The sequence below is a fragment of the Hyla sarda genome, chromosome 7, assembly GCF_029499605.1.
Source record: "Hyla sarda isolate aHylSar1 chromosome 7, aHylSar1.hap1, whole genome shotgun sequence".
NCBI classification, from domain to species: domain Eukaryota; kingdom Metazoa; phylum Chordata; class Amphibia; order Anura; family Hylidae; genus Hyla; species Hyla sarda.
In genome coordinates, this window is record NC_079195.1 from 2,269,868 (window position 1) to 2,296,611 (window position 26,744).

At 47.9% G+C, this 26,744-nt stretch overlaps 1 protein-coding gene across 2 annotated transcripts in view; it reads left to right on the forward strand.

Annotated features, from left to right (window-relative positions):
• The window catches only part of RNF20 (ring finger protein 20), a gene marked incomplete at its 5' end in the record, with an annotated part of 29,186 nt that continues 2,442 nt past the window's right edge, over nt 1-26,744 (forward strand). Inside the window, 15 exon segments of one of the 2 annotated variants that reach the window (XM_056531022.1) lie at nt 1-62; nt 5,910-6,095; nt 6,185-6,303; nt 9,659-9,805; nt 9,877-9,954; nt 13,971-14,090; nt 15,844-16,023; nt 18,401-18,536; nt 21,901-22,022; nt 22,144-22,433; nt 23,090-23,207; nt 23,937-24,086; nt 25,179-25,391; nt 25,476-25,601; nt 26,306-26,446. In XM_056531022.1, the coding sequence (XP_056386997.1) occupies nt 1-62; nt 5,910-6,095; nt 6,185-6,303; nt 9,659-9,805; nt 9,877-9,954; nt 13,971-14,090; nt 15,844-16,023; nt 18,401-18,536; nt 21,901-22,022; nt 22,144-22,433; nt 23,090-23,207; nt 23,937-24,086; nt 25,179-25,391; nt 25,476-25,601; nt 26,306-26,446 (2,188 nt within the window). 2 annotated transcript variants of the gene reach the window in all.

The following is a 26,744-nucleotide window of genomic DNA, read 5'->3' on the forward strand; positions in this document are numbered from 1 at the left end:
CGCCATCCCGGAACCGGAGCCGGACTCCGACAGTAACTCCGAGCGCAAGGACAGCGAGCGAGGTGACGAAAAGAGGGGCAGAATGATATATATAATGATGGGCAGGAGATATATATATATGTGAGGGGGAAACTATTCCAGATGGGTGGTGACCATGGCGGCCATTTTGAGGTCGGCCATTTTGAATCCAACTTTTGTTTTTTCAATAGGAAGAGGGTCATGTGACACATCAAACTTATTGGGAATTTCACAAGAAAAACAATGATGTCCTTGGTTTTAACAAAACTTTATTCTTTCATGAGTTATTTACAAGTTTCTGACCCCTTATAAAATGTGTTCAATGTGCTGCCCATTGTGTTGGATTGTCAATGCACCCCTCTTCTCTATATACTGCTATATACTACTATATACACCGCAGGAGAAATGCTAGCACAGGCTTCCAGTATCCGTATACACTGCTATATACTACTATATACACCGCAGGAGAAATGCTAGCACAGGCTTCCAGTATCCGTATGCACTGCTATATACTACTATATACACCGCAGGAGAAATGCTAGCACAGGCTTCCAGTATCTGTATACACTGCTATATACTACTATATACACCGCAGGAGAAATGCTAGCACAGGCTTCCAGTATCCGTATACACTGCTATATACTACTATATACACCGCAGGAGAATTGCTAGCACAGGCTTCCAGTATCCGTATACACTGCTATATACTACTATATACACCGCAGGAGAAATGCTAGCACAGGCTTCCAGTATCCGTATACACTGCTATATACTACTATATACACCGCAGGAGAAATGCTAGCACAGGCTTCAGTATCTGTATACACTGCTATATACTACTATATACACCGCAGGAGAAATGCTAGCACAGGCTTCAGTATCCGTATACACTGCTATATACTACTATATACACCGCAGGAGAAATGCTAGCACAGGCTTCCAGTATCCGTATACACTGCTATATACTACTATATACACCGCAGGAGAAATGCTAGCACAAGCTTCCAGTATCTGTATACACTGCTATATACTACTATATACACCGCAGGAGAAATGCCAGCACAGGCTTCCAGTATCCGTATACACTACTATATACTACTATATACACCGCAGGAGAAATGCTAGCACAGGCTTCCAGTATCTGTATATACTACTATATACACCGCAGGAGAAATGCTAGCACAGGCTTCCAGTATCCGTATACACTGCTATATACTACTATATACACCGCAGGAGAAATGCTAGCACAGGCTTCCAGTATCTGTATACACTTCTATATACTACTATATACACCGCAGGAGAAATGCTAGCACAGGCTTCCAGTATCCATATACACTGCTATATATTACTATATACACCTCAGGAAAAATGCTAGCACAGGCTTCCAGTATCCGTATACACTCCTATATACTACTATATACACCACAGGAGAAATGCTAGCACAGGCTTCCAGTATCCGTATGCACTGCTATATACTACTATATACACCGCAGGAGAAATGCTAGCACAGGCTTCCAGTATCCGTATACACTGCTATATACTACTATATACACCGCAGGAGAAATGCTACCACAGGCTTCCAGTATCCGTATACACTGCTATATACTACTATATACACCGCAGGAGAAATGCTACCACAGGCTTCCAGTATCCGTATACGCTGCTATATACTACTATATACACCGCAGGAGGAATGCTAGCACAGGCTTTCAGTATCCGTATACACTGCTATATACTACTATATACACCACAGGAGAAATGCTACCACAGGCTTCCAGTATCCGTATACACTGCTATATACTACTATATACACTGCAGGGGAAATGCTACCACAGGCTTCCAGTATCCGTATAAACTGCTATATACTCCTATATACACCACAGGAGAAATGCTACCACAGGCTTCCAGTATCCGTATACACTGCTATATACTACTATATACACCACAGGAGAAATGCTAGCACAGGCTTCCAATATCCATATACACTGCTATATACTACTATATACACCACAGGAGAAATGCTAGCACAGGCTTCCAGTATCTGTATACACTGCTATATACTACTATATACACTGCAGGAGAAATGCCAGCACAGGCTTCCAGTATCTGTATACACTGCTATATACTACTATATACACCGCAGGAGAAATGCTAGCACAGGCTTCCAGTATCCGTATACACTGCTATATACTACTATATACACCGCAGGAGAAATGCTAGCACAGGCTTCCAGTATCCGTATACACTGCTATATACTACTATATACACCGCAGGAGAAAGGCTAGCACAGGCTTCCAGTATCTGTATACACTGCTATATATTACTATATACACCGCAGGAGAAATGCTAGCACAGGCTTCCAGTATCTGTATACACTGCTATATACTACTACATACACCGCAGAAGAAATGCTAGCACAGGCTTCCAGTATCCGTATACACTGCTATATACACCGCAGTAGAAATGCCAGCACAGGCTTCCAGTATCCGTATACACTGCTATATACTACTATATACACCACAGGAGAAATGCTAGCACAGGCTTCCAGTATCCGTATACACTGCTATATACTACTATATACACCGCAGGAGAAATGCTAGCACAGGCTTCAGTATCCGTATACACTGCTATATACTACTATATACACCGCAGGAGAAATGCTAGCACAGGCTTCAGTATCCGTAGACACTGCTATATACTACTATATGCACCGCAGGAGAAATGCTAGCACAGGCTTCCAGTATCCGTATACACTGCTATATACTACTATATACACCGCAGGAGAAATGCTAGCACAAGCTTCCAGTATCTGTATACACTGCTATATACTACTATATACACCGCAGGAGAAATGCTAGCACAGGCTTCAGTATCCGTATACACTGCTATATACTACTATATACACCGCAGGAGAAATGCTAGCACAGGCTTCAGTATCCGTAGACACTGCTATATACTACTATATGCACCGCAGGAGAAATGCTAGCACAGGCTTCCAGTATCCGTATACACTGCTATATACTACTATATACACCGCAGGAGAAATGCTAGCACAAGCTTCCAGTATCTGTATACACTGCTATATACTACTATATACACCGCAGGAGAAATGCTAGCACAGGCTTCCAGTATCTGTATATACTACTATATACACCGCAGGAGAAATGCTAGCACAGGCTTCCAGTATCCGTATACACTGCTATATACTACTATATACACCGCAGGAGAAATGCTAGCACAGGCTTCCAGTATCTGTATACACTTCTATATACTACTATATACACCGCAGGAGAAATGCTAGCACAGGCTTCCAGTATCCATATACACTGCTATATATTACTATATACACCTCAGGAAAAATGCTAGCACAGGCTTCCAGTATCCGTATACACTCCTATATACTACTATATACACCACAGGAGAAATGCTAGCACAGGCTTCCAGTATCCGTATGCACTGCTATATACTACTATATACACCGCAGGAGAAATGCTAGCACAGGCTTCCAGTATCCGTATACACTGCTATATACTACTATATACACCGCAGGAGAAATGCTACCACAGGCTTCCAGTATCCGTATACGCTGCTATATACTACTATATACACCGCAGGAGGAATGCTAGCACAGGCTTTGAGTATCCGTATACACTGCTATATACTACTATATACACCACTGGAGAAATGCTACCACAGGCTTCCAGTATCCGTATACACTGCTATATACTACTATATACACTGCAGGGGAAATGCTACCACAGGCTTCCAGTATCCGTATAAACTGCTATATACTCCTATATACACCACAGGAGAAATGCTACCACAGGCTTCCAGTATCCGTATACACTGCTATATACTACTATATACACCACAGGAGAAATGCTAGCACAGGCTTCCAGTATCTGTATACACTGCTATATACTACTATATACACTGCAGGAGAAATGCCAGCACAGGCTTCCAGTATCTGTATACACTGCTATATACTACTATATACACCGCAGGAGAAATGCTAGCACAGGCTTCCAGTATCCGTATACACTGCTATATACTACTATATACACCGCAGGAGAAATGCTAGCACAGGCTTCCAGTATCCGTATACACTGCTATATACTACTATATACACCGCAGGAGAAAGGCTAGCACAGGCTTCCAGTATCCGTATACACTGCTATATACTACTATATACACCGCAGGAGAAATGCTAGCACAGGCTTCCAGTATCTGTATACACTGCTATATACTACTATATACACCGCAGGAGAAATGCTAGCACAGGCTTCCAGTATCCGTATAAACTGCTATATACTACTATATACACCGCAGGAGAAAGGCTAGCACAGGCTTCCAGTATCCGTATACACTGCTATATACTACTATATACACCGCAGGAGAAATGCTAGCACAGGCTTCCAGTATCTGTATACACTGCTATATACTACTATATACACCGCAGGAGAAATGCTAGCACAGGCTTCCAGTATCCGTATACACTGCTATATACTACTATATACACCGCAGGAGAAATGCTAGCACAGGCTTCCAGTATCCGTATACACTGCTATATACTACTATATACACCGCAGGAGAAATGCTAGCACAGGCTTCCAGTATCTGTATACACTTCTATATACTACTATATACACCGCAGGAGAAATGCTAGCACAGGCTTCCAGTATCTGTATATACTACTATATACACCGCAGGAGAAATGCTAGCACAGGCTTCCAGTATCCGTATACACTGCTATATACTACTATATACACCGCAGGAGAAATGCTAGCACAGGCTTCCAGTATCTGTATACACTTCTATATACTACTATATACACCGCAGGAGAAATGCTAGCACAGGCTTCCAGTATCCATATACACTGCTATATATTACTATATACACCTCAGGAAAAATGCTAGCACAGGCTTCCAGTATCCATATACACTGCTATATACTACTATATACACCGCAGGAGAAATGCTAGCACAGGCTTCCAGTATCCGTATACACTGCTATATACTACTATATACACCGCAGGAGAAATGCTAGCACAGGCTTCCAGTATACACTGCTATATACTACTATATACACCGCAGGAGAAATGCTAGCACAGGCTTCCAGTATCCGTATACACTACTATATACTACTATATACACCGCAGGAGAAATGCTAGCACAGGCCTCCAGTATCCGTATACACTACTATATACTACCATATACACCGCAGGAGAAATGCTAGCACAGGCTTCCAGTATCCGTATACACTGCTATATACTACTATATACACCGCAGGAGAAATGCTAGCACAGGCTTCCAGTATCCGTAGTTTCAGGTGCTGCACATCTCGTATCTTCACAGAATAGACAATTGCCTTCAGATGACCCCAAAGATAAAAGTCTAAGGGGGTCAGATCGGGAGACCTTGGGGGCCATTCAAGTGGCCCACGACGACCAATCCACTTTCCAGGAAACTGTTCCTCTAGGAATGCTCGGACCTGACACCCATAATGTGGTGGTCGCCATCTTGCTGGAAAAACTCAGGGAACGTGTTCAGGGCATAAAGAGGGAAACATCATCATCATGTAGCAATTTCACATATCCAGTGGCCTCGAGGTTTCCATTGATGAAGAATATGGCGATTTTGAGACTTTTGGGTATTTTTCGGTTTTTACGCACTTTATGGTAATATTGACACAATCTCTTTATTCTTTGGGGCAATACAATTACAATGGTTCCCATGGTTACACGCTTTACGATTATTGTACAGCCAGAGGCTGTCTGGCGTGCTGGTAATTGTACTTTTGCAACAGCTGGAGGCACTCTGGATATAAAACACTAGTCCTTTGTCTGGTGTATTGGTCGGCGCTGTCTCTTACCGCTGGTTCTCCTCTCGCAGGTGATGGGATGTCGGAGTCGTCCTTCTCGTTCCTGGGCACTCTGGCGAGCAGCAGCAGCGAGGAGATCGAGTCTCAGCTGCAGGACCGCGTGGAGTCATCCCGGCGCGCCGTGGCCCGCATAGTGCAGGTGTACGACCGTCTGCACACTCGGCTGGACCAGGTGTCCGCCAAACTCAACAGCAATGGTAAGACAGTCACGGCGTTTGCTCTGAAGGTCGTTGGCCGACAGTCCCTGTGCGCTCTGTATTTCTTATCTGCCCTTGTATATCCGTAGATCCGGCACAGATGGAAGAAGCTGTCAAGGAGCTGAACTCCATGCTGAGCAACGAGAACCTGAGGCTGCAGGAAGTGTGCAAGAGACTGCAGGAGAAGCAGCAGAACCTGACCCAGGAGGTGCCGACACTTCTCATCTCTCACAATGACTGTAACCACCACACTGTAGGGCCGCACCGGTTATTGGGTGTCCTGGTATCAGTATCTTATAAATGTCCCCGATACCTACAGATTGTAAATAAAAATCCCTCCCCCCGCTCCTGCGCTGATGCCGCTTCATTGTTCGCTCCGTTATCCAGAGCGGTGCAGGACCTGCCGGACAATAAAATGTCAGGAGAAGGTCCTGCACCACTAACAGATGCAGAGGCCTCAGCTGGGAGCGGAAGGAAGATGAGTGGTTTTATTATTTTCTTTGGGGGGGGGGGGGGGAGACTACTTAAAGGGGTACTCCGGTGGAAAACATTTTTTTAGGTCGTTATAAGTCAGAAAGTTTAAATAGATTTATAAATTTACTTCCATTAAAAAAATCTTTACCCCTCCAGTACTTTTTAGCAGCTGTATGATACAGAGGAAATTCTGTTCTTTTTTTTAATTACTTTTTTGTCTTGTCCACAGTGCTCTCTGCTGACACCTCTGTCCGTGTCAGGAACTGTCCAGAGCAGCATATGTTTGCTATGGGGATTTTCTCCGGCTCTGGACAGTTCCTGATACGGACAGAGGTGTCAGCAGAGAACAGTGCGCACAAGACAAAAAAGAAATTCAAAAAGAACAGAATTTCCTCTGTAGTATACAGCTGCTAAAAAGTACTTTACAGTAATTTACAAATCTGTAAGACCTAAAGAAAAATGGGGGCTTCAACCTAATAGGTGGGGGGTGGGGGGGGGGATTCCCTACCTTTTGGGGCTTTTAACCTAATAGGAGTTTTCTATCTTCTGGGGGCTTCTACCTTATAGGGGGTCCCTATCTACTGGGGGCCTTTACTTAATGGTGGATTTTCTACCTAACTACTGGGGACTTCCACATAATGGGGGGTTCCCTTCTAACTACTGGGGGCTTCTACCCAATAGGGGGGGCTTCTACCCAATAGGGGGATTTTCTACCTAACTACTGGGGACTTCCACATAATGGGGGGTTCCCTTCTAACTACTGGGGGCTTCTACCCAATAGGGGGGGGCTTCTACCCAATAGGGGGATTTTCTACCTAACTACTGGGGCCTTCCACATAATGGGGGGTTCCCTTCTAACTACTGGGGGCTTCTACCCAATAGGGGGGGGCTTCTACCCAATAGGGGGATTTTCTACCTAACTACTGGGGCCTTCCACATAATGGGGGGTTCCCTTCTAACTACTGGGGGCTTCTACCCAATAGGGGGGGCTTCTACCCAATAGGGGGATTTTCTACCTAACTACTGGGGACTTCCACATAATGGGGGGTTCCCTTCTAACTACTGGGGGCTTCTACCCAATAGGGGGGGCTTCTACCCAATAGGGGGATTTTCTACCTAACTACTGGGGACTTCCACATAATGGGGGGTTCCCTTCTAACTACTGGGGGCTTCTACCCAATAGGGGGTGGGCTTCTACCCAATAGGGGGATTTTCTACCTAACTACTGGGGACTTCCACATAATGGGGGGTTCCCTTCTAACTACTGGGGGCTTCTACCCAATAGGGGGGATTTTCTACCGAACTACTAGGGGCTTCTTACCCAATAGGGGGGATTTTCTACCTAACTACTGGGGGCTTCTACCCAATGGGGGGATTTTCTACCAAACTACTGAAAGCTTCTAGCTAATGCTGTGTTTCCCAACCAGGGTGCCTCCAGCTGTTGCAAAACTACAACTCCCAGCATGCCTGGACAGCCTTCGGCTGTCCGGAAATGCTGGGAGTTTTCGTTTTTCAACAGCTGGAGGCACCCTGGTTGGGAAACACTGACCTAATGGGAGGATTCCCTTCTAACTACTTGGGGGCTTCAACCTAACAGGTGACTGTAATGTCTGCACAGGCTATGAGGGACCCTGAACTGTACGGGCGGCCATGTTGTACGGCTGGAGGTGACTGTAGTGTCTGTACAGGATATGAGTGATCCTGAACTGTACGGGCGGCCATGTTGTATGGCTGGAGGTGACTGTAATGTCTGTACAGACTATGAGTGATCCTGAACTGTACGGGCGGCCATGTTGTATGGCTGGAGGTGACTGAAATGTCTGTACAGACAATGAGTGATCCTGAACTGTACGGGCGGCCATGTTGTATGGCTGGAGGTGACTGAAATGTCTGTACAGACAATGAGTGACCCTGAACTGTACGGGCGGCCATGTTGTACGGCTGGAGGGGACTGTAGTGTCTGTACAGACTATGAGTGACCCTGAACTGTACGGGCGGCCATGTTGTATGGCTGGAGGTGACTGTAATGTCTGTACAGACTATGAGTGACCCTGAACTGTTCGGGCGGCCATCTTGTATCGCTGGAGGTGACTGTAATGTCTGTACAGACTATGAGGGACCCTGAACTGTACGGGCGGCCATCTTGTATGGCTGGAGGTGACTGTAATGTCTGTACAGGCTATGAGGGACCCTGAACTGTACGGGCGGCCATGTTGTACGGCTGGAGGAGACTGTAGTGTCTGTACAGAAGTGACCCTGAACTGTACGGGCGGCCATGTTGTATGGCTGGAGGTGACTGTAGTGTCTGTACAGACTATGAGTGATCCTGAACTGTACGGGCGGCCATGTTGTATGGCTGGAGGTGACTGTAATGTCTGTACAGACTATGAGTGATCCTGAACTGTACGGGCGGCCATCTTGTATGGCTGGAGGTGACTGTAATGTCTGTACAGACAATGAGTGATCCTGAACTGTACGGGCGGCCATCTTGTATCGCTGGAGGTGACTGTAATGTCTGTACAGACTATGAGGGACCCTGAACTGTACGGGCGGCCATCTTGTATGGCTGGAGGTGACTGTAATGTCTGTACAGACTATGAGTGATCCTGAACTGTACGGGCGGCCATCTTGTATGGCTGGAGGTGACTGTAATGTCTGTACAGACAATGAGTGATCCTGAACTGTACGGGCGGCCATCTTGTATGGCTGGAGGTGACTGTAATGTCTGTACAGACTATGAGGGACCCTGAACTGTACGGGCGGCCATCTTGTATGGCTGGAGGTGACTGTAATGTCTGTACAGACTGAGTGATCCTGAACTGTACGGGCGGCCATGTTGTATGGCTGGAGGTGACTGTAATGTCTGTACAGACTATGAGTGATCCTGAACTGTACGGGCACCATGTTGTATGGCTGGAGGTGACTGTAATGTCTGTACAGACTATGAGGGACCCTGAACTGTACGGGCACCATGTTGTATGGCTGGAGGTGACTGTAATGTCTCTACAGACAATGAGTGACCCTGAACTGTACGGGCGGCCATGTTGTACGGTTGGAGGTGACAGCTGTGTCTCCATTTTGTCTCTCAGTTCAGTCAGCTGCAGACACGTCTGGAGGGCGCGGAGTCCCGGGTCTCTGTTCTGGATGGACTCATCGAGGATCTGCAGTGGGACATCGATAAGGTCCGGAAAAGAGAGCAGCGTCTGAACAGACACCTGTCTGAGGTCCTGGAGAGGGTAAGATGGACGTGTGATGATACAGATGGGGGACATGTGGGGGACCATCGCTCATAGACGTCTCTTCTCAGGTCAACTCCAAGGGTTACAAGGTGTACGGAGCCGGGAGCAGCTTGTATGGAGGGACCATCACCATCAATTCTAAGAAGGTGAAGTATTCTAGAGATAAGGGGTCACCTGCAGGATCAGATATTACTGGAGAATCCTCTCCCAATGCTCCATACGTGTGTGTCTGCCCCCCGCCTGTGCTGTGACCCCCTGTACCTGGACCCCATAGACCTGTGATGTGACCCATGTACCTGGACTCCAATTACCTGTAATGTGATCCCCTATACCTAGACCCCATAGACCTGTGTTGTGACCCCCTCTACCTAGACCCCATAGACCTGTGATGTGACCCCCTATACCTGGACCCCATAGACCTGTGATGTGACACCCTATACCTGGACCCCATAGACCTGTGATGTTACCCCCTATACCTGGACCCCATAGACCTGTGATGTGACCCCCCTATACCCGGACCCCATAGACATATGATGTGACCCCCTATACCTGGACCCCATAGACCTGTGATGTGACCCCCCTATACTCGGACCCCATAGACATGTGATGTGACCCCCTATACCTGGACCCCATAGACCTGTGATGTGACCCCCCTATACCCGGACCCCATAGACATGTGATGTGACCCCCCCTATACCTGGTCCCCATAGTCCTGTGATGTGACCCCCTATAACCGGACCCCATTGTCCTGTAATGTGACCCCCTATACCCTGACCCCATAGACCTGTAATGTGATCCCCTATACCTGGACCCCATAGATCTGTAATGTGACCCCCTATACCCGGACCCCATAGTCCTGTAATGTGACCCCCTATACCCGGACCCCATAGTCCTGTAATGTGACCCCCTATACCCGGACCCCATAGACCTGTAATGTGACCCCCTATACCCGGACCCCATAGTCCTGTCATGTGACCCCCTGTACCCGGACCCCATAGACCTGTAATGTGACCCCCTATACCCGGACCCCATAGTCCTGTAATATGACCCCCTATACCCGGACCCCATAGACCTGTATTGTGACCCCCTATACCCGGACCCCATAGTCCTGTCATGTGACCCCCTGTACCTTGACCCCATAGACCTGTAATGTGACCCCCTATAACCGTACCCCATAGTCCTTTGATGTGACCCCCCCCCTATACCTGGACCCCATAGACCTGTCATGTGATCCCCTATAACCGGACCCCATAGTGCTGTCATGTGACCCCCCCCCCCCCCATACCTGGACCTCATAGATCTGTCATGTGATCCCCCCCCTATACCTGGACCCCATAGACCTGTAAGAGGACCCCCCCCCTGTACCTGGACCCCATAGACCGGTCATGTGACCCCCTATACCTGAACCCCATAGACCTGTGATGTGACCCCCTATACCTGGACCCCATAGACCTGTAATGTGACCCCCTATAACTGTACCCCATATTCCTGTCATGTGACCCCCCCCCTATACCTGGACCCCATAGACTTGTCATGTGATCCCCCCCCCCCTATACCTGGACCCCATAGAACTGTCATGTGACCCCCCCCCTGTACCTGGACCCCATAGACCTGTCATGTGATCCCCCATACCTGGAACCCATAAACCTGTGCTGTGACCCCCTATACCTGGACCCCATAGTCCTGTCATGTGACCCCCCCCCCCCCATACCTGGACCCCATAGACCTGTCATGTGATCCCCTATAACCGGACCCCATAGTCCTGTCATGTGACCCCCCCCCCCATACCTGGGCCTCATAGATCTGTCATGTGATTCTCCCCCCCCCCCCCTATAACTGGACCCCATAGACCTGTAAGGGGACCCCCCCCTATATCTGGACCCCATAGACCTGTAATGTGACCCCCTATACCTGGACCCCATAGACCTGTAATGTGACCCCCTATACCCGGACTCCATAGTTCTGTAATGTGACCCCCCCTATACCCGAACCCCTTAGTCCTGTAATGTGACCCCCCTATACCTGGACCCCATTGACCTGTCATGTGTTCCCCCCCCCCCTATAACCGGACCCCATAGACCTGTAATGTGACCCCCCCCCCCCCCGCCGCCCCCGTACCTGTTCCCCATAGACCTGTCATGTGACCCCCTGTACCTGGACCCCATAGACCTGTCATGTGACCCCCTGTACCTGGACCCCATAGACCTGTAATGGGACCCCCTATACCCGGCATGTGACCCCCCACCCTCTATAACCGGACCCCATAGTCCTGTCATTTGTCCCCCCTATACCTGGACCCCATAGACCTGTAAGGGGACCCACCTGTACCTGGACCCTATAGACCTGTAAGGGGACCCACCTGTACCTGGACCCTATAGACCTGTAATGTGACCCCCTATACCTGGACCCCATAGACCTGTAATGTGACCCCCTATACCCAGACCCCATAGACCTGTAATGTGACCCCCTATACCCGGACCCCATAGTCCTGTAATGTGACCCCCTGTACCCGGACCCCATAGACCTGTGATGTGACCCCCCCCCCCCCTATACCTGGACCCCATAGTCCTGTAATGTGGCTCCCTATACCCAGACCCCATAGTCCTGTGATGTGACCCCCTATACCTGGACCCCATAGACCTGTGATGTGACCCCCCTGTACCTGGACCCCATAGACCTGTAATGTGACCCCCTATAACTGTACCCCATAGTCCTGTCATGTGACCCCCTGTACCCGGACCCCATAGACCTGTGATGTGACCTCCCCCTATACCTGGACCCCATAGTCCTGTGATGTGACCCCCCCCCCCTATACCTGGACCCCATAGTCCTGTAATGTGGCCCCCTATACCTAGACCCCATAGTCCTGTGATGTGACCCCCAATACCTTTACCCCATAGTCCTTTGATGTGACCCCCCCTATACCTGGACCCCATAGACCTGTAAGGGGACCCCCCCCCTGTACCTGGACCCCATAGACCGGTCATGTGGCCCCCTATACCTGAACCCCATAGACCTGTGATGTGACCCCCTATACCTGGACCCCATAGACCTGTCATGTGACCCCCCCTATACCTGGACCCCATAGTCCTGTGATGTGACCCCCCCCTATACCTGGACCCCATAGTCCTGTAATGTGGCCCCCTATACCTAGACCCCATAGTCCTGTGATTTGACCCCCAATACCTGGACCCCATAGACCTGTGATGTGACCCCCCTATACCTGGACCCCATAGACCTGTGCGGTGACCCCCTATACCCGAACCCCATAGTCCTGTAATGTGGCCCCCTTTACCCAGACCACATAGACCTGTAATGTGACCCCCTATACCTAGACCCCATAGTCCTGTGATGTGACCCCCCTATACCTGGACCCCATAGACCTGTGATGTGACCCCCCCCCATACCTGGGCCCCATAGACCTGTAATGTGGCCCCCTTTACCCAGACCCCATAGACCTCTAATGTGACCCCCTATACCCGGACCCCATAGACCTGTAATGTGACCCCCCCCCCCCCCATACCTGGACCCCATAGACCTGTCATGTGATCCCCTATACCTGGACCCCATAGACCTGTCATGTGATCCCCTATACCTGGACCCCATAGACCTGTGATGTGACCCCCCTATACCCGGACCCCATAGTCCTGTCATGTGATCCCATAGTCCTGTCATGTGACCCACTATACCCGGACCCCATAGTCCTGTGATGTGACCCCCTATACCTGGACCCCATAGTCCTGTCATGTGCCCCCCCCCTATACCTGGACCCCATAGACCTGTAATGTGACCCCCCCCCCCTATACCTGGACCCCATAGACCTGTCATGTGACCCCCTATACCCGGGCCCCATAGACCTGTAATGTGACCCCCTATACCCGGACCCCATAGTCCTGTAATGTGACCTCCTATACCTGGACCCCATAAACCTGTAATGTGACCCCCCCCTATACCTAGACCCCATAGTCCTGTGATGTGACCCCTATACTTGGACCCCATAGTCCTGTCATGTGATCCCATATACCTGGACCCCGTAGACCTGTCATGTGACTCTTTGATGAAGTTTTTCAGCAGTTTGCTCTACAGCAGCTCTTCTGGGGGCCTTCCCCACCCCCAATGCCTGGGGCCCCCATGACCATAGATTTCTGGTGTTTTCCTGCAGTTTGAGGAGATGACGTCCGAGGTCGATATGAATAAGGAGCTCGCGGTGAACCGGCTGCAGGAACTGGACAAACTGAGGCAGGATCTGACGGAGGTGACGGCCGAGAACCAGGAGCTGCAGGTCACATGTCCTTCCCTCTAGTCCTCATAGGACCACATGGGGGTCTGCATCGAAACCTGATTACCAAATCTCTCCTAGTGCAGAACTACAACTCCCAGCATGCCTTAACACATAGTAGTTTATCACATTACCCCACAGAATCACATGCACGTTGGTAATACTACAACTCCCAGCATGCCCGGACAGCCAAAGGTTGCTGAGATGAAAAAGAAGCCTTGGTTTACCTTTCAGGGACAATGTGGATCCTCTGGAAGAGGCAGACAAGCCTTTGGCTATATAATTATGTAGTGTAACAATATATTAAATGTGGAAAATGTAACACTGTATAGCATTGTTTCCCAACCAGCGTGCCTCCAGCTGTTTCAAAACTACAACTCCTAGGATGTGAATTGTAGTTTTGAAACAGCTGGAGGCACCCTGGTTGGGAAACAGTGCTGTATATTGTCTATTCTGTATAATGTCACACTGTATAGCGGTGTTTCCCAACTAGTGTACCTCCAGCTGTTGCAAAACAACTCCCAGCATGCCTAAACACATTGTAGTTTATCACATTACCCCACAGAATCACATGCACGTCGGTAATACTACAACTCCCAGCATGCCCGGACAGCCAGAGGTTGCTAAGATGAAAGGGGAAGCCTTGGTTTTAATTTTAGGGACAGTGTGGATCCTCTGGAAGAGGCAGACAAGCCTTTGGCTGTATAATAGAGTAACAATATATTAAATGTGGAAAATGTAACACTGTATAGCTCTGTTTCCCAACCAGGGTGCCTCCAGCTGTTTCAAAACTACAACTCCTAGGATGTGAATTGTAGTTTTGAAACAGCTGGAGGCACCCTGGTCGGGAAACAGTTCTGTATAGTGTTTATTCTGTATAATGTCACACTGCATAGCAGTGTTTCCCAACTAGTGTGCCTCCAGCTGTTGCAAAACTACAACTTCCAGCATGCCCGGACAGCCAAAGGTTGCTAAGATGAAAAGGGGAAGCCTTGGTTTAAATTTCAGGGACAGTGTGGATCCTCTGGAAGAGGCAGACAAGCCTTTGGCTGTATAATAGAATAACAATATATTAAATGTGGAAAATGTAACACTGTATAGCTCTGTTTCCCAACCAGAGTGCCTCCAGCTGTTTCAAAACTACAACTCCCAGGATGCCTGGACAGCCTTCGGCTGTCCAGGCATACTGGGAGTTGTAGTTTTGAAACAGCTGGAGGCACCCTGGTCGGGAAACAGTTCTGTATAGTGTTTATTCTGTATGTCACACTGCACAGCAGTGTTTCCCAATTAGTGTGCCTCCAGCTGTTGCAAAACTACAACTTCCAGCATGCCCGGACAGCCAAAGGTTGCTGAGATGAAAAGGAAGCGCTGGCTGTCCAGGCATGCTGGAACTTGTAGTTTTGAAACAGCTGGAGGCACCCTGGTTGGGAAACAGTGCTGTATAGTGTCTATTCTGTATAAAGTCACACTGTATAGCAGTGTTTCCCAACTAGTGTGCCTCCAGCTGTTGCAAAACTACAACTCCCAGCATGCCCGGACAGCCTTTGGCTGTCCAGCCATGCTGGGAGTTGTGGTTTTGCAACAGCTGGAGGTACTCTGGTTTAAAAACACTGCTCTGGACTGGTGCCTGTTGGTCACGTTACTGACATCTCCTCTAACACGACTATAGACGCTTCCCTTGGCGTGGTCCGGCGTCCCGTATACCCATTTGTCATGTAACGTTTTTTTTATTATTATTATATTTATTTATTTTTAGGCCTTGCTGGCGAACGCGGTGGAGGAGAACGTGCGGGTGTCCCCCGAGTACCGCTGCATGCAGTCCCAGTTCTCCGTCCTGTACAACGAATCTCTGCAGCTGAAGGCCCAGCTGGACGAGGCCCGATCCCTCCTGCACGGGACGCGCGGCAACCACCAGCGCCAGCTCGAGCTCATAGAGGCGAGTCACAGACTAAAGGGGGCGCTGAACCCCGAAATAAACAACAAACCAAGAGGCTTCCAGCTACTATGGAATAAAATGTCTTATTAGTAATCTTGGGTAAAAAACTAAAAAAAATAAATAAAAAATACTTAAAGGGGTAAGTACTCCGGGGGGAAAAAAATTATTTCAAACAACTGGTGCCAAAAAGTTCTACAGATCTTTTAAATTACTTAAAATCTTATAAAAAAAAAATCTTAATCCTTCCAGTACTTATGCTCCACAGGAAGTTGTGTAGCTCTTTCCTGTCTTACCACAGTGCTCTCTGCTGACACCTCTGTCCGTGTCAGGAACTGTGCAGAGCAGGAGAGGTTTGATATAGAGATTTGCTCCTTCTCTAGACAGTTCCTGACGCGGACAGAGGTGTCAGCAGAGAGCACTGTGGTCAGACTGGGAAGAACTACACAACTTCCTGTGGAGCATACAGCAGCTGATAAGTACTGGAAGGATTAAGATTTTTACATAGAAGAAATTTACAAATCTGTAGAACTTTCTGGCACCAGTTGAATTGAAAATATAGTAAAAATATTTGTTTTCCACCGGAGGTCCCTTTTTAAGGTGTGCCTGTCCCTTTAAAAAAAAAAAAAAAAAAAGTGACGCATTTCAGGTGAAGCTCACCCTTAGGCCATGTTCACATGTCAGAATTTCCATGTCTGATTCCTATGCTGCTGAATTCAACTGATTCTGCTGCGCTCCACACACTGCGGAATTTCCATGCCAGATTTTTCCGGCACGGAAATTCCATTTTAAGCTTCCGCATAAAGAATGAACCCGTTCATTCTTTGCGCTGAGTCTGCACGGAATGCCAATCCGTCAATAAGATGGCGCATTCCTGTATGGTCCTAGTGCCTTAGTTGTACTAACGCAATGGATGCAGCTCCACTTAAGTGAGAGTCACATGGTTCATTGATCTGTATCTCTTGGATGGATGTTTTTCCACCTTGGCATCTCCAGCTTTTGCAAAAAAACAACTCCCAGCATGCCTGGACCGGCAAAGGCATGCTGGAAGTTGTAGTTTTGCAGAGGCTGGCAGTGCACTGGTTGGGAAACTTTGCGCTGGATGTTGGCATGACTAAGGGTGAGCTTCATCTGAAACGCGTCACTCCCTGTCCTGCCACGTCTTATCGTGTCTTTAATGGAATAAACTGCATGCCGTTTTGCCACGCTGAATTTTTTCTTTTTTCCTCATTACCTTATACGGTGCAAGATTACACCCAAAGATAACGAGGGAAAAATAAGAAAATTCAGCGTGGCAGTGTTGCCTGAAAATCTTAATGACGCACAATAAGACGTGGCGGGACAGGAAGCGACGCATTTCAGAAGCAGCCGACCCTTAGTCGTACTAATGGATGCAGCTTAAGTAAGGGGGTCACATGCTTCATTAAGCTGTATCTGTTGTATCAGTGTTTCCCAACCTGGGTGCCTCCAGCTGTTGCAAAACCTCAACTCCCAGCATTCCCTGACAGCCAAAGGCTTTCCGGGCATGCTAGGAGTTGTAGTTTTGATACTTGCTTGAGGCATCCTGGTTGGGAAACATTGTGTTGGATGTTGGTACGACTAAGGGTGAGCGTCAATTGAAACTTGTCACTTCCTGTCCCGCCACGTCTTATCATGTCACTTCATACAGTGTCGCTACGCTGAATATTCTTCACTACTTTATGCGATGTCCGTATGTGTTTTATTTTTTTTTTTTCATTAACCCCCTTCCTGACATGCGCTACTTCTTATCATTATCACAGGCATGTATGTCAGGGAAAAAAAAAAAACGTACATTGCATAAAGTAGTGAAGAATATTCAGCGTGGCGACACTGTATGAAGTGACAGAAGACGTGATGGGACAGGAAGTGACTCGTTTCTAGTGAAGCTCACCCTTGGTTATTCCAACATCCAACATAATGTTTCCCAACCAGGGTGCCTCCAGCTGTTGCAAAACTACAACTCCTAGCATGCCGGACAGCCTTTGGCTGTCCGGCCATGCTGGGAGTTGTAGTTTTGCAACAGCTGGAGGCGCCCCGGTTGGAAAACACTGATCCAACAGATACAGCTTAATGAACCATGTTGACCCTCTTAGTTAAGCTGCATCCATTAGTACGACTAAGGGTCGACTGCTTCTGAAATGCGTCACTTTCTGTCCCGCCACGTCTTATCATGACACATCATACATTGTCGCCACGCTGAATATTCTTCACTACTTTATGCAATGTCCATATGTCTGTGTTTTTTTTTTTTTTTTAACTAACCTGTTCCTGACATACGCGCCTGTGATAATGTGAAGAGGTAGCGCGGCTCCGGCTCAGCTATGTCTGTATATTCTGACTGTTTCTTGCCGTCTTGCAGAGGGACGAGGTGTCTCTACAGAAGAAGGTGCGCACGGAGGTGATTCAGCTGGAGGACACGCTCGCCCAAGTAAGGAAGGAGTATGAGATGCTGAGGATTGAGTTTGAGCAGACGCTGGCGGCCAACGAGCAGGCTGGTGAGTCAGGCGCGTTTTCGGCATTTTCGGGCTCTTCTTCGTTTTCACGCGCTTTTTTTTATGCAACAGCTGCAAAATTCTTCTTCTTAAAGCGTAACAGCAAACACGTTCCAGCGGCGGCATATCTGCCTAAATCTCCCGCAACTTCACAGCCCGAGATTACGGCGGTCGGGATACAGATTAATTATGTGGGACTTTAGACAAATCCGCGTCCCGATCGCTGTAGTCTGGGGCTAAAAGGTTGCAAGAAATTACCACCTTAAAGGGGCACTCCATTGTAAAACTAATTTTTTTTATATTTTTTTTTAATTACTTTAGTAATTAGTTTTAAATTACTTCTATATAATTATCTTAATCCTTCTTGTACTTATCAGCTGCTGTATGCTCCACAGGAAGTTGTGCAGTTCTTTCCAGTCTGACCACAGTGCTCTCTGCTGACACCTCTGTCCATTTTAGGAACTGTCCAGAGTAGGAGCAAATCCCCATACCAAACCTCTCCTGCTCTGGACAGTTCCTGACATGGACAGAGGTGTCAGCAGAGAGCAGTGTGGTCAGACTGGAAAGAACTACACAACTTCCTGTGGAGCATACAGCAGCTGATAAGTACTGGAAGGATTAAGATTTTTTTTTTTATATAGAAGTAATTTACAAATCTTTAGCACTTTCTGGCACCAGTTGATTCTAACACATATTTTTCCCCACCGAAGTACCCCTTTAAGGATGCAGGGCGTGAATGGACAATCCTGCCCCTGTGCAATGAAGCGCGCTCAGTCTCAGTTGCGATCAGCAGCCAGGACCTGTGGCTAATGCCAGACATGGCTGGTGGGGCTGATGTCTGGCGTTAACCCTTTAGACGCCGCAATCAAATTTGATTGCGGCATCTAAAAGTTTTTCCTATTTTTTTAAAATAGAATTATGTAAACAAACATGTGGTATCGCCGTGTGCGGAAATGCCTGAATTATCATATATATATTTTATATCTATCTTAGTGTTAATTAACCCCTTAACGACCACGGACATAAGTGTACGTCCTAGTTTGGCGGTTCTTCGCGCACCAGGACGTACATTTACGTCCTGTGTGTGGCCGCGACAATCGGATCGGTGCTCGCGTCATACACGGCAGGTTCCGGCTGCCGCGGCGATCCGATCATCTGTAATGGCGGACGGAGGTCCCCTCACCTGCCTCCGTCCATCTCCCGGCATCTCCTGCTCTGATTAGAGATCGAGCAGACCAGAGCAGAAGATCACCGATAATACTGATCAGTGCTGTGTCCTATACATAGCACTGAACAGTATTAGCAATCAAATGAAAATTGCCAGTTTTTCCCATTTTTACCCCCAAAAAGCGTAAAATTATATATTTTTAATAAACATATTTGTTATCGCCGCGTGCGTAAATGTCTAAATTATCCAAATATAGTGTTAATGATCCCGTACGGTGAACGGAGTAAACGTAAAAAAATAAAAGTCCAAAATGCTGCTTTTTTGTCCCATTTTATTCCCATAAAAATGTATTAAAAATTCTCTAAAAGTTTTATATAAACAAATGTGGTATCAATAAAAAGTACAGATGACGGCGCAAAAAATGAGCCCTCATACCGCCCTATATACGGAAAAGTGAAAGTTATAGGTGGTCAACATAAGGCGATTTTAGATGACTGATTTAGTACAAAAAGTTTTAGATTTATTTTTTTTAAGTAGTACAAAAATATAAAAGTATCTCGCCATGGGGATCATTTTAATCGTATTGACCCACAGAATAAAGAACACGTCATTTTTACCGTAAATTGTACAGCGTGAAAACAAAACCTTCCAAAATGTGCAAAATTGTGGTTTTCATTTAAATTCCCTCCCTAAAAAAATAATTTTTTGGGTTCGCCGTACATTTTATGGTAAAATGAGAGGTTTCCTTACAAAGTACAATTGGTCACGGAAAAAACAAGCCCTTATATGGGTCTGTAGATGGAAATATAAAGGAGTTATGAATTTTAGAAGGCGAGGAGGGAAAAAACGAAAAACGCTAAAATAAAATTGGCCTAGTCCTTAAGGTTAAAATGGGCTTGGTCCTTAAGGGGTTAAATTGCACAATGGTTTAAGCGTAAAAAAAAAAAGACACCAAAGTCCAAAATTGTGCATTTTTGATCACTTCATATATCACAAAAAAAAATTGTAAAAAGTCCCATCAAAACATAAATGGTATCGGCAAAAACTACAGATCATGTCGCAAAAAAATGACCCTCGTCCAGCCACGAATCCGGGAAAATAAGAGACTTCTAGGGTCAAAAGTGGATTTATAATAATATACTGATTTTCTTTAAAAAAAATTATATTGTTTTTAAAAGTAATAAAATAATAAAATAAATAAATAAAATAAAATAAATAATAATAAATAAATAATAAAATAAAATAAATCCTATATAAATGGGTATCGCTGTAATCCTGCGGACCCTCAGAATAGAGATAAGGCTTCATTTTAACCGTGAAATGTAAAAACACAGAATTTGCTAAATTTTTATTTTTATTTTTTTTATTTTTTAAACAAATTGTCTCACACATAATTTTTTATTTTTTTTCCACCATAGACTTTGTGGTAAAACGATTAATATTATTACAGAGTTAAATCGATGATAAAACAACAAGAAGCCTCGTATGGGTCTGTAGGTGAAAACGACTTATGGCTATTAAACGGCGATGGCGGAGGAAGTGAAAACGCAATCATGATAAAATGACTGTGTCCTTTTTAAGGGTTAAAGGTTAAAGAGACCCTCTACCCCTAGACATCTTATCCCCTGATCTCGGGGGTACTGTCGCGATCTCCCTGCTGCACTCGGCGTTTGTTTGGAGCGTCGGTTGCAGTGCCGGAGGCTTGTGATGTCACAGCCACGCCCCCTCAATGCAAGTCTATGGGAGGGTGCGTGACGTCCGTCACGCCCCCTCCCATAGACTTGCATTGAGGGGGCGTGGCTGTGACATCACGAGCCTCCCTCCCACATCGCTAGTCATCCGGCACTGAACGATGTTCGCTCTGTGCATCGGATGTCTGGTGTGCCGCAGCAGATATCGCGGGGGTCCGATCAGACATCTTATCCCCTATCCTTTGTATAGGGGTGGAGTACCCCTTTAAGGTGTTGCTGAGATATGGCGCCAATGTGTAGCTGTGGTAGTAGTACGATCACTGCGCCCCCTGGTGATCTCTGGCATCAATCGGTTCTGCGCGCTTCTCTTTAAGGGTTGTTCAGTCCAGACATTAGTCGCTGACCGATCTTCCCGCCATCGGAGCAGTCAGTAGTCATGATCTAGTCACATGTCCCGGTGTCCGCGGTTCACTGAGTACTAGGATGTTTTTTTATATTTCACCGTCAGGTCCTATAAATCGTGAGATGCGCCATTTGATAAGCAGCCTCCAGAACCACAACCATCAGCTGAAGGGCGAAGTGCTGCGCTACAAGAGACGTCTGCGGGAAATCCAAGGAGACATCAGCAAGGTAAGAGGGCGCGGCGGCGGCGGAGGAGGGGGGCGTGGAGCGTGACCGGCGGGACCTCACTGCCTCTGTCTTCTAGATGCGTTCGCGCACTTGTAGTGGTCTCTTCCTGCTGCCCTCACAGTCCAGCGTGGAGGAGCCCAAAGAGGAAGCCCTGGAAATAAAGATCGAGCCGGAGGAGAGCGCCCCTCCCACCCCCACCTCCTCCCAGCCCGAGCCCGTCCTGAAGCGTGAGGAGGAGGAGGTGCAGGCGCAGCCGCAGCAGAGAGACCGGCGAGAGCGGGAGAAGGACCGAGAGCGAGACCGCGGGAGGGAGAAGGAGAGAGGAGACAGCTCCAAGGACAAGTCCAAACACGAGCCCGACACCAAACGCAAGGACGCCGAGAGCGTCAAACAGATGAAGGCCGATCTGAAGTGAGTCTGTCCCCATCCTGTATGCCGCTCCTCTGTTATTCCTCCTGGAAATGGGTGAATCAACAACTGGAGGTTACAATCCCCGCTATGAATGGGTCGTGTTCTTACAGTCTTCAGCTTCTATTCACTTACACAGATGTCCCTCCCCCATACACGTGCATGCTCAGCTTGGTTCAGCGTACATGTGCTCTGAATTGTAGTGGAAATAAGTTGCTTTAAGATCTCTGTCACCTTTTCCTTCGGAACCCTCGCCCTTCCCCCATCCTCTGGACCCCCCCCAATCTTCTGGACCTCTCTATTCCCCCTTCCTCCTCTGGACCCTGCTCTATCGCTCCTACTCTGCCCCTCACGACACCCCATACCCCAGCCCCCCCCTTTGATATAGGAATGGTAATGCCCACTTGTAAACTCATATTTTTCCAGGAGGCATAACAGAGTACTTTCACTAGCTTCGAGCCAGGCCCAGGACAAGGTCAGAATTCTAAATCCAAAGAAGGGTTTCCCAACCAGGGGGCCTCCAGCTGATGCAAAACTACAACTCCCTGCATGCCCAGCATAGTTTTGCAACAGCTGGAGGAACACTGTTTAGAGACCACTGACATAGGAGCGGATGGTCATCCCTGCAGTGTGTCTGATCGTCTTCCCTTTCGCACTAGACGGGTCCAGGAGTCTCTACGAGACATGAAGCTGCTCCTGGACATGTATCGCTCGGCACCCAAAGAGCAAAGGGACAAGGTGCAGCTGATGGCGGCCGAGAGGAAGAGCAAAGCGGAGGTGAGAGGTCACATGGTGCGCCCATGACTGGGAGGTGACACGGTGCGCCCCCATGACTGGGAGGTGACGCGGTGCGCCGATGACTGAGAGATGACACGGTGCGCCCATGAATGGGAGGGGACGCGGTGCGCCCGTGACTGGGAGGCGACGCTGTGCGCCCGTGACTGAGAGGGGACGCGGTGCGCCCATGACTGGGAGGTGACGCGGTGCGCCCGTGACTGGGAGGTGACGCGGTGCGCCCGTGACTGGGAGGTGACGCGGTGCGCCCATGACTGGGAGGTGACGCGGTGCGCCCGTGACTGGGAGGTGACGCGGTGCGCCCGTGACTGGGAGGTGACGCGGTGCGCCGATGACTGAGAGATGACACGGTGCGCCCGTGAATGGGAGGTGACGCGATGCGCCCGTGACTGGGAGGGGACGCGGTGCGCCCATGACTGGGAGGTGACACGGTGCTCCCCCATGACTGGGAGGTGACGCGGTGCGCCGATGACTGAGAGATGACACGGTGCGCCCATGAATGGGAGGTGACACGGTGCGCCCGTGACTGGGAGGTGACGCGGTGCGCCCATGACTGGGAGGTGACGCGGTGCGCCCCCCTTAACTGGGAGGGGACGCGGTGCGCCCGTGACTGGGAGGGGACGCGGTGCGCCCGTGACTGGGAGGTGACCTGTTACAGCCCCGTGATCCGTGTATAATAGATACTCATGTATCCTTCTCTATGTATCTAAGTTGGAAGAACTCCGCCAGCGGGCCCGGGAACTAGAGGAGAGAGAGCGCAGAGACAGCAAGAAGATGGCCGACGAGGACGCACTACGCCGGATGAGAGCGGCAGAGGAACAGACAGAGGCTCTGCAGAAGAGACTGTCCACGGCCAAACAAGTGAGTGCACATCCTTATAATCTCCAGATACTGACTGGAGGTGTATAACTGCTATCTTGGTCCCATAGAGATAGCAGCAGTATACAGATAGAGCTGGAGGGGAGGTGTATAAGGACTATATATCCTGATCCCATAGAGATAGCAGCAGTATACAGATAGAGCTGGAGGGGAGGTATATAAGGACTATATATCCTGATCCCATAGAGATAGCTGCAGTATACAGATAGAGCTGGAGGGGAAGTGTATAAGGACTATATATCCTGATCCCATAGAGATAGCAGCAGTATACAGATAGAGCTGGAGGGGAGGTGTATAACTATTATATATCCTGATCCCATAGAGATAGCTGCAGTATACAGATAGAGCTGAAGGGGAGGTGTATAACTACTATATATTCTGATTCCATAGAGATAGCAGTAGTATACAGATAGAGCTGGAGGGGAGGTGTATAACTACTATATATTCTGATTCCATAGAGATAGCAGTAGTATACAGATAGAGCTGGAGGGGAGGTGTATAACTACTATATATTCTGATCCCATAGAGAGAGAGCTGGAGGGGAGGTGTATAAATATTATATATCCTGATCCCATAGAGATAGCAGCAGTATACAGATAGAGCTGGAGGGGAGGTGTATAACTACTATATATATCCTGATCCCATAGAGATAGCAGCAGTATACAGATAGAGCTGGAGGAAGTGTATAACTACTATATATCCTGATCCCATAGAGATAGCTGCAGTATACAGATGGAGCTGGAGGGGAGGTGTATAAGGACTATATATCCTGATCCCATAGAGATAGCTGCAGTATACAGATAGAGCTGGAGGGGAGGTGTATAAGGACTATATATCCTGATCCCATAGAGATAGCTGCAGTATACAGATAGAGCTGGAGGGGAGGTGTATAAGGACTATATATCCTGATCCCATAGAGATAGCTGCAGTATAGCCAGTACCCCATTCCCTGCAGCGCCTCCACAGGAGAAATGAGGTATTACTCAGTAGCCATTAAAATAATCTATAGGCTGTGTCTGATTGGCCATTGAGATGTTTTGCAGAATTTTAAGTTATTTTTCTTTTGCCTGTCAGGAGGAGGAGGCGCTGCTGTCGGAGATGGATGTCACGGGGCAGGCGTTCGAGGACATGCAGGAGCAGAACATCCGCCTGATGCAGCAGCTGAGGGAGAAGGACGACGCCAACTTCAAGCTCATGTCCGAAAGGATCAAATCCAACCAGATCCATAAACTACTGAAGGAGGAGAAGGAGGAGCTGGCGGATCAGCTGCTCACCCTGCGCACCCAGGTACCGCACCGGGATCCATTCATCCTATTGCTTTCTATGCAGTGATCCATGCGCTCGGTCTCATGCAGCTCTCGCATTTTTAAGGTGGACGCCCAGCTGCAGGTTCTGCGAAAGTTGGAGGAGAAGGAACATCTACTACAAAGCAGCATCACCACCGGGGAGAAGGAGCTGACCCTGCGCACACAGGCCCTGGATCTCAGCAAACGCAAGGTAACGACACCGCATCCACATCGCGGAAGCGTCTTCTGTCTAAACCACCGTTTCCCAAATGGGCAGCCTCTGGCTGTTGCAAAACTGCAACACCCAGCATGCCCGGACAGCCAAAGGTTGCTGAGGTAAAAGGAAGCCTTGATTTACCTTTTTAGAGACACTGTGGATCCTCTGGAAGAGGCAGACAAGCCTTTGGCTGTATAATTGTGGTGTAATAATGTCATATGTATAGTGTATACTGTATAGACTAGTGTGCCTTCAGCTGTTGCAAAACTACAACTCCCAGCATGCCTGGACAGCCAAAGGTTGCTTAGATAAAAGGAAGCCTTGGTTTACCTTCATAGAGACAGTGTGGATCCTCTGGAAGAGGCAGACAAGTCTTTTGACTGTATAATTTAATGTGGTGTAATAATGTGTCTTCTGTCTAATGTAACACAGTATTTATAGTGTCTATTCTGTATAGTGTAACACTATAAGAGTGTTTCCCAACTAGCGTGCCTCCAGCTGTTGCAAAACTACAACTCTCAGCATGCCCGGACAGCCGTTGGCTGTCCGGGCATGCTGGGAGTTGTAGTTTTGCAGCAGCCGAAGGCCCCCTGGACTAAGTATTGGGGTCTGGATGATCCCTCCAGCTTCTCTTCCGTCCTCATCATGCCGCCTCCTCCTCCTCCAGATTAACCCCTTTTTGTCCCTTTGTTTTGCAGGCAACAGAGGCCTCACAGCAAGCAGAGGAGCTGCGGGTCCAGCTGGAGCTGTCACAGAAAAAGTTGCAGGACCTGCGGGTGGAGATTATAGAAAACAGTGCGAGCCGGGAAAAGGATGCGTTCAACTACAAGAGAGCGCAGGTGACGTACAGAGTGACGTATAGGGTGGTTATTCACTGACATGTGTCAGAGATCTGTTCTGTCTGACTGGATATGGGGGAAGAGTCTTGTGTGATAGGTAGGATGGCATTGGTACATGAGATATATATATATAATATGTATATGTATATATATTCGTGTGTGTGTATATATATATATGTTTATGTGTGTGTGTATATATATATATATGTGTGTGTGTGTGTGTGTGTGTGTGTGTGTGTGTGTGTGTATGTGTGTGTATATATGTATATATGTATATGTATGTGTATGTATGTGTATA